Raw genomic sequence first — 8815 nt, forward strand, 5'->3', positions numbered from 1 at the left:
ATAAAAAAATATAAATATATATATATATTAAGGCTTTATAAACCCTGACCACATTCTTGCAATATTCTAAACAATGTTTCTAAACTCTTTAAAATAATACAGAATGTCATGATTTCAGATCTCTGCAACGCTGCAATCACACTCATCACTTGCTCCCAATCTCCCTCCTTGTGTAAAGAAACGATTTAAATTTAAATACTGTAATATTTTAAATAAACAATCTGTGCAGCATGGATTGTTTATTTAAAATATTACAGTATTTAAATTTAAATTGTAGAGAAGAGAAGCACAGCAGAGCAGCTCTGCAGCACGGAGCAGAAATGTACTTCTTGATCAGTTACACTTCAACAACTGAACATAGACGTTCTAAAATAATCAGGTCTCTCTTGTAAATGAGTCCTCCAGGCTCAGTGGGATTTACCTGTCTAAATAAAGGTTGAATGAATAAATAAAAAAATAAAAAATAACTTTTAACACTTTTATATTTTATTTTTTAGATTATGATGATTTTACGATGCGACATACTTTGAATTTTAAGTTGGAAGATATCAGCTCTGCGAGGTGCTGGCCGACATCTTTAACTCCTCCCTCAGCCTGGCAACCGTTCCCACCTGCCTGAAGACCGCCAACATCATCCCAGTCCCAAAGAGCTCTACAGTGACTGGTCTGAATGACTACCAGCCAGTAGCCCTCACCTCGATAGTCACTAAATGCTTTGACAGACTGGTCATGACTCGCATCAAAGCTAACATCGACATGAGCGAGGACCATCACCAGTATGCATACCGTGAGAACCGATCAACAGAGGATGCCATCTCCTCTGTGGTCCACACTGCTCTCACCCACCTGGAGCAGAAGAACTCCTACGTCCATATGCTCTTTGTGGACTTCACATCTGCCTTCAACACCATGATGCCCCAAACCCTGATGGATAAACTACTCACACTAGGACTAAGCCCCTCCATTTGCAAGTGGGTCCTAGACTTCTTAACAAACAGACTTCAGTCTGTGAGGATCCACAACTTCTCCTCCTCCACCATAACCCTCAGTACTGGCTCCCCTCAGGGCTGTGTGCTGAGCCCTCTCCTGTTCACTCCTCCCACATGACTGTGCACCTACCCATCCAGGCTGTCATATTGTAAAGTCTGTGCACTTCACATCTCCCTTCAAGAGTTAGAGTTTAAAGAGTTAAAATATTAAAAAGTCTTTAATTTGATTTTTTTATTTATTTCAGGCTGATATAGCTCTAAAATATTGACTAATTTATTGTGGAAAAATTATTTTAAGCAGTTATGTAAGGTGGTGGATTTTTCACCAAGGAACACTAATTGTCACAAAGTAAAAGGACCCTCTGAGGGTTAAATGGAGCTAAAAACAGTTTAGAAATGATAAAAACTGAGACTTTTCTGACTCTATGAGAATTATAAGACGTAAAATGTATGTATAGAATATGTGAAAAATAAAGTTAAAACAATCTACACAGGGACAGTTTAGAAAAGATACTGGACTGATGGGGACACCAAAACAAAAGCTGATTATTTTAGTAGCTGCAGTTCCAGTTGAGGGCCTTCAGGGGGTGCTGTGAGCAGTCTCCAACAAGACTCGACTCAAGCGGACTGTAAAATTCACATCAATTGGCATCAAGTCATCACAGACTTTATATCTAAATTATGAACGCTGCCACATTTCATGCACTCGTGTTGAACTCACCCGGTCCTTGTTTCTGCTGGGAGATCTTTTAGACTCTCTCTTTGCAGGAGGGCTGCCTGTGGGAGAAGACTGCTTGCGCTTGTTTGAGATCCTTGCGCTTGTGGGCGACTTCTCTCCCACTCCCTCCTGGCGCGTGCTGTCCTTAAGAGGAGTGCCGGTCCTGGCAATGGCGGCACGAGACAGAATCATTAGGGTGTGTGCAGCCATGTCAATGCTGTTCTCGCTGCCAGCTTCACTGGTGGGGCTGCAGGTGGGCATGTCCTGGGTGTTGGGAGGGATTAGGGGCTTGGAAGTCCCCTCGCTATCTTTACCCCTATTCTGGCTGGAAAGAGTCCTGGGACTTTCAGCAGGACTGAGGTCTGCACTGCCAGCTCCAGCCTTTTTGACAGGAGAGTTGAGTCCTTGAATGTTTTGTAGCATCTCAGCAGCCTGTTTGGCAAGAGAGCTCGTCTTCGATAGAACCTTTGTGGTCTTGGTCGGTGTGTGAGACAGCAGCTGGGGGACAGCTGGGGGGCTGAAGTCTCCTGATGCTGAAGGTACTAACTGTTGTTCCTGCAAAACACCCTTCATTTCATTCTCCTTGTTAGCCGTGATGCTCGGCACCTCCTGGGAGGGAGGCCTCTTCTCCTGTCGTTGCTCGTGGGATTTGAAAAGAGCCTCGTCTGCGTCTTCTTTCCTGCTGCTCTCCTCTTTGTCCTTTCTGCTTCCTGTTTTCAGTGCAGACTCAGACGACTTAAAGCTACGCTGATCCTTAGCTTTAGTTGCTTCTGATCTGTGTAGTCTGTCAACAGATTCAGTCTTCTTCTCAGATTCAGGCAGTGGAACACGGTCAGAACTTGCACTGTGAACTTCTTTGTTGTGAATGCTATAAACTTGTTTGCGAGAGTTCTTTTTAGCGAGATCGTTCTCCTGCGTTTGAAAGGAGACGAGTTCTTTCAGCGAACCAACTCTAGCCTGAGGATCTGCTGAACATCTGACGGTCTCTATCCTTCTCTTGGGCTTGTTGCCTCCCAAAATGTTAGGCTTCGTTTTTCTCTCCCTCTCAGACAGTCGGACAGGTTGTGGTAAAGACGCGCTTAAAGCCACAGGTGTGGCACTTTCAGTCATTTTAGAAGTTTGCGACTGAACGTCCGACGAGGAGTCAAAACATAAAATCCTTTTGTGACTGGAAGCGCTGGCTGCATCCTGCTGGTCTCCGTGTTCAGGTCGAACCACTGCAGGAGACACGCTTTTCTCAGCTCCTGGAATGAGTCAGACATTAAAACTTTTTTTTGTTGTTGCAAAAATTAAGTAATTCTACTTATATTTTCAGAAAGGCAGGTGACATAAGTGCAATTCTGTTTAATGTACAAGTTACCTGAAGTTGGCGACTGTTTGTTTGTTACAGTGGCAGGCTTGGGTTTGATAGTTTTCATGTCCTGTAGTGATGCAGGCTTTGAGGTGTTATCAAGCTGTGGATGTAACGATGTGAGTTCTTACTGTGACCAAACCATCATTCCAACAAATGCCGTTATGTTTATGATAAAAAATAAATTATTATTACTCTACAGTAAGTATGTACCTGGCTGGGGATCACTGAGTCTTTTATCACCATATTCTGCCCCACGACAGACACAGGAAGCACAGCAGGCGACACAGGTGATGACATGATGAGTGCTGAGCCTGGGGAAAAGATTAAAGGTTACACAAACACCAGGAAACAGAAATAAAGGTCGAGGGCTGAACACAGAAAACATTCCAACTTTCTCTGCAGAAGTGTTCAGACAAAGCAGATAAATTGGGTTTAACTAAATTACAAAATCTGTGAAGATTTTCAGGGCAGCACGATGGTGCAGTTGGTAGAGCTGCTGCCTCTCAGCGAGCAGGTTACCCTGGATCAAATCCTGGTCCGGTGGCTTTTCTGGGTGGCGTTTGTATGTTCTCTCTGTGCATGTGTGGGTTTTCTCCAGGTACTCCAGTTTCCTCCCACAGACCAAAAACATGCACGTTAGGCTGACTGGTAACTCTAAATTGTCCCTAGGTGAGAGAGTGAATGGTTGTTTGTCTCGTTTGTCTCTATGTGTCCCTGTGATGGACTGGAGACCTGTCCAGGGTGTCCACCACCTCTCATACATTGACTGCTGGACATGGGCACCAGTGACCCCTGTGACCCAAAATGGAAGAAGCGGGTAAAAGATAATGGATGGATGGATGGACACGCTGTTCGCTCCCTCACTATCCATCCTTCGGTTCAAACAGTCTTAAATTGCCATGCGGTGGTCGGAAAAAGTTACTACACACAAAAATTAACCAACATTTCTACTTAAATTTGACAATTACTAATTATTGTCAAATTTCAAACAATATTATCGTTTATCACAATAATTTCTGAGACAATTAACCTTGCAGCAAAATTTGTTATCGTGACAGGCCTACATTCAACCAAAAAAAAAAAGAAGAAGAAACTATCAACTGCAGACAAATGGTATCTAAAGTCATGTCTTTACAAAACAAGAAACAAAATCCAGGAGACACCTGACAGCATGAGAGCACCTTAAGTTAAGATGCGTCACTAATTCACCTCTTTAGTAGTTGGGACATTTTGATGCCTGAATGACTGAACTGTAGGTTTAAGAAAAGTGGAATAACCAACAGCCAACACCAAAATTACTCTAAAAATGGTTAACTGAACTGAAAAAGCTTGTCAACAACAACAACAAAATCACTCTGCAATACCTACAGAAAGCCTGAAAAACACTTAAATTTTACACAAAAGTCTGACCGCTTGGAAACAAAACATTATTTTTATTAACCTTTAATTAACCAGGCAAATCCCACTGAGATCAGAGAGCTATTTTGCAAGAGGCCTGGACCTGAAGGCAGTCTAACCTAGAGTAAAGTAATCACGTAGGACTAGGCCTGTCACGATAACAAATTTTGCTGGGCGATTAATTGTCTCAGAAATTATTGTGATGAATGATAATATTGTTTGAAATTTGACAATAATTAATAAATGTCAAATTTAAGAAGAAATGTTGGTTAATTTTTGTGTTTAGTATGTTTTTTGACCATTGGATGGCAATAGAAGACTGAACCGAAGGATGGATAGTGAGGGAGTGAGCAGCGTGTCTCTAAGAAAAATGGGAGGGAGGCCCCTTGACGTGACATGGGCTGTCTCTCTTTGGTTCTCAAAATGGCGGACGCTCGGTGTGTTTTGAGCTCTTTAGCATAGCATTTTTCACACAAAGCTTTTAATAAAAAATAAAAAAAATCAGTAAACAAGTTCTCAGCTTCTTTTTTCAGAGAAAAACAACTTTTTAGACAAAGGCACGGGTTTCAACCATAAATTTTGGAGCTTCGACAAGACGGAGGTTTTTTTTAGGCCGAGGTTTGACTCTAAACTTTTGCACTGCACTACAGTAGATACATCAATCCTACATTGCACCTATGTTTAAGTCAGGATTTAAAATGTACAATCCATCAATTAAAGGTGATCAGGTTGAACTTTGCTCAAACAAAACATTTTCGTTTTGTGAGTTTGTGTAAATGTTCTTACAATTCGTTTTACTTGTCACTCTATGTGATTAGAAAGCAGGTGCACATTGTAACTATTTCTATAAATCACATGCTCTTACGTCCTCATATCCCTATCCATCAGAATCTGTTCTCATCCATTATAATTGGTTTTGAACATCTTACCTGTGGCGTAGTTCTGGGAGTGGGTGGGTGTAACCCCAGGCTGAGTCAGGGGTAAAGGCTGTCCACTGGAGATACCAGCAGGAAGTAGCACCTGTCTGGCTTGAACATCTGCAGTTGGAGCCACAATGAAATAGCTGGCAGGAGACCCTTGGAGCCCAGAACTGGTGTTGTCCACTGGGAGCTGAATTACGTATCTTTGTGGGGTCTGTCCTGTCCCAGTTAATGGAGTGGTGCATACTGCTGCAGCTTTGTAGCTGAGAGGACTCCCATATATCTCTGAGCTTTGTAAGCTACTCACTGCCTGCGCTGCTTCATCAAAATTGGCTTTTGGGGTGGCAGGACATCCAGGGGACTTGGCAGGAGAGGACAGGTAGATGGTGGGTATCTTTTCACCAGTAATGCTTGAAATCGCCCGATTCAAGGCTGTATCGCCAGAAGAAACCTCATCCTGGTTGTCGCTTACAATGATCCTCAACGACACGACGTTGCTGGGACCTGCAGCCTTGTTTGGGGTGGAGGGGATGGTGGATAAAGTGTGTGATGCTGAAACGGGAGTACAGGAGGAGAATGACGAAGGTATAAGTGTGGGTGAGGCAGCTGTAGCTGGAAGAGGTTCACAGGAGGCAGATGTTGTAGAGGCAGATGGTCCTGAAGAAGCGTTTCCATCAGTGGTTGAGTCTGATGTATGAGGTATTTTAGCAGTCACCACTGGATCGTTAACCTGAACTTCTACTAAAGACAGCGCCTGACGCCGACCAGTGATGGATAAAGACGTTGTTGCTGGTTCCTCATTTGATCCGTGGGCTTGGTCTTTATCCACATTTAATGCCGTGTCTTCAGCAAACGGAGCAGGACCTTTTTCAAAACGAGCAGAGGCTAATTCATTGATGGAGGTGCTGATGGGCTCCTGAGTGATCAAACTGTCTACTGGAGGGGGAGGTGTATGGAGTGGTTCATCAATATCCATTTGTGTTACACTCCCACTATTATTCAAAAGTGAGGCTTTGTCTTTTCTACTGGAGTCCACTGCAGCAGATGAAGCACATCTGGCGCCCACCAGCAGTCTGGCTGAGCTATTCTCAATTCTGGAGGCCCTGCTGCTGTAGTCCAGAACAGTTTTCTTCATTAAAGTGGGCGCAGCAGACTTCCTGGTCTTGCGCTCTTGTCCAGCTCTCGTCCTCAGTGTGGCTGGTGGTGCATCCGAAACATGTGCATCTTGTTGTGGAGGATCTGGGAAACAAAACCAAACAGGATTAAGTAGGAATTTTATGCTACTCTTCTTTAGACAGGCCTGTTCCCAGCAGAGTCGAACATGAGCAAAAACATGACAACAGATACTGGTCTCATCCGTTATGACAGAATGTGTTTTTGTGAACACTTGAGCCTCTAGTACTGTTATTTCATGTTTTCCTCCCATTTTAGACACAACTATAACAGGTCTCATTTCTTTTCTGCATCTTATCTGTGACCGGGTCGTCGAGGCAACAAGTTCAAGAGGGAAACCAAGGCATCCCTCTCCCCAGTAAGACTCTCCAGATCCTCCTGTAGAGTCCCAATGTGTTCCCAGGTCGGAAACATCATCCCTGTAGTAAGTTCTGAGTTTGCCTCAGGGTCACCTCCAGATGGAGGCACCCAGGAGCCATCCTAATCCAACCCCAGAACCACCTAAAATGACTCCTTTCAACGTGAAGGTGGTGGTTCCACTGATGTTGAAGCTCCTTACCTTATCTCTAAGGCTGAGCCCGGCCACCCAGCAGAGGAAGCCCGTTTCAACTGCTTGATTCTGAGATCTTGTTTTTTCAGAGATGATTGTTTGACCATAGGTGAAGGATGGAATGTAGATGAGCCAGTAAATCGAAAGCATTGCCTATTTGGTTAAGCGCATTCACCTCAACTGACTGGAGCAACACTTTAAATACTGCAAACAAGGCTCTGATCAGTTCATCCATCTCTCACTTCATCCCACCATCACTGGTGAGTGAGACTTCCACTTGAACTCCTCCACTTGGAGCAGAAACACAAGGCACCAGTACAGCTCAAGACCAGGAACATCTTACAGGAAGGGCTGTTCAAAAATGTGAGCCGCCCCACCTTCACTTCTCTATGTCCTCCAGACTTTTGATTAAAATTTTAATAATTCTGAATCTGACTAATTTAAAAATACTTTTCAAAGATCTGTAAATTTTCCCTCTTATTTATACCTCAGTCCACATAAATGTCTTGATCCATGTGAGAAGTCAGAGAACACAAATGTATCAACAGAGACCATCAGAGTACCTGCATTGTTACTCTGAAGGGCTGGGAGTGCACATGGAGGTCCAGTCATCTCAATCTCCTCTGGACTACAGCTTGTTCCTCCATCCAATGCTTCCACATCAGCAGATCTAGTTTTATCTGCAAATACAGAATTATATTTAAAAAAAAATCAGCTATGATCATTCTTACAATTGGACTGATTTTAAACAATGAAACTTCTAACTTCCCAGAACTCTTATAAAACTATAAAGCAAAGTAGGCGATAGTTACGGTACTCAAAGAGGTCAAAGAGGGCCTGAAAAGCCGGATCTGACTCCGTTTGCTCCAAAATGTCGTGGATTGCATCATCGCTCATATGGATTTCCCCCTGACAAAACATCAGTCACATCATACAGGAAAATAAGCAAGGCTTGATAAACCACGCAAAACAACATTTGTTTTATAACATTTTAGGAAACAAGGAACAAAAAAAGTACTAATATAGATCTTGTCAGCACCTGTAGTCCAAGAATCTCATCTATAGACTGCTCTGCTTCCACCATGGCCTTTGATGTTTGGGGTGTTGGCTCACTGATGCCAGAAATAAAACATAATGCAGTATTTTAATGTCAAGATAGCTTTTCATCAGTCACCATCAGTCTACATGTTGAGGTGACTTACCTGGCGAGGATTTTGTTGATGTTTTCAGCAAGCTTCTCTTGTAGCAACCGGTCTCCCAAAATCTTGTCCCGTGCATTTTGTATCACAAGTTGCTGTGAGGGTTGAGATGGTGGACAAAGTGAGAAAAAGTATGAACCATCAAAAGCATTTTGTAACAGAGGATGCAGATTCTGACACAAAAATCTGGATTACTCTTGGATTAGAGTTGCATTCAGGCCTAATAAATCCGGACCGACCCCGTAGTTTTTTTTTTTCAAGCCCTACCCGGACCCAACGAATTACCGGTAATTAGAGGGCCAAACAAACAAAACAAAAAAAACTTTTTAGTTTTTATTAAGCTTTTACTGCTTTTGTAAGCAAATCAGTTTGACATGATAGTTTTAAAAACGTAATGAAAGGAAGATATAAGATTTATTTTTTTAACAAGTCACCAAATGGATATTAACATACAAAACAAATATTCTAAAAAAAATAAACTCTAAAGACAGGCTATTATACAGATGAACAAAAC

General features: G+C 42.7%; 1 protein-coding gene across 1 annotated transcript in view; it reads right to left on the bottom strand.

Annotated features, from left to right (window-relative positions):
- LOC119411547 (protein NPAT) overlaps positions 1–8815 on the bottom strand; it is a 23938-nt gene that overhangs the window by 969 nt on the left and 14154 nt on the right. The window contains exons 2-9 of the mRNA XM_037678501.1: positions 8305–8396; positions 8142–8214; positions 7915–8011; positions 7666–7782; positions 5389–6618; positions 3272–3372; positions 3068–3161; positions 1711–2951 (exon numbers count right to left, since the gene is read on the bottom strand). Coding sequence (XP_037534429.1) covers positions 1711–2951; positions 3068–3161; positions 3272–3372; positions 5389–6618; positions 7666–7782; positions 7915–8011; positions 8142–8214; positions 8305–8396 — 3045 coding nt within the window. The remainder of the gene's footprint in view (positions 1–1710; positions 2952–3067; positions 3162–3271; positions 3373–5388; positions 6619–7665; positions 7783–7914; positions 8012–8141; positions 8215–8304; positions 8397–8815) is intronic.

Source organism: Nematolebias whitei, chromosome 6, assembly GCF_014905685.2.
Source record: "Nematolebias whitei isolate Nwh7 chromosome 6, NemWhi1, whole genome shotgun sequence".
NCBI classification, from domain to species: domain Eukaryota; kingdom Metazoa; phylum Chordata; class Actinopteri; order Cyprinodontiformes; family Rivulidae; genus Nematolebias; species Nematolebias whitei.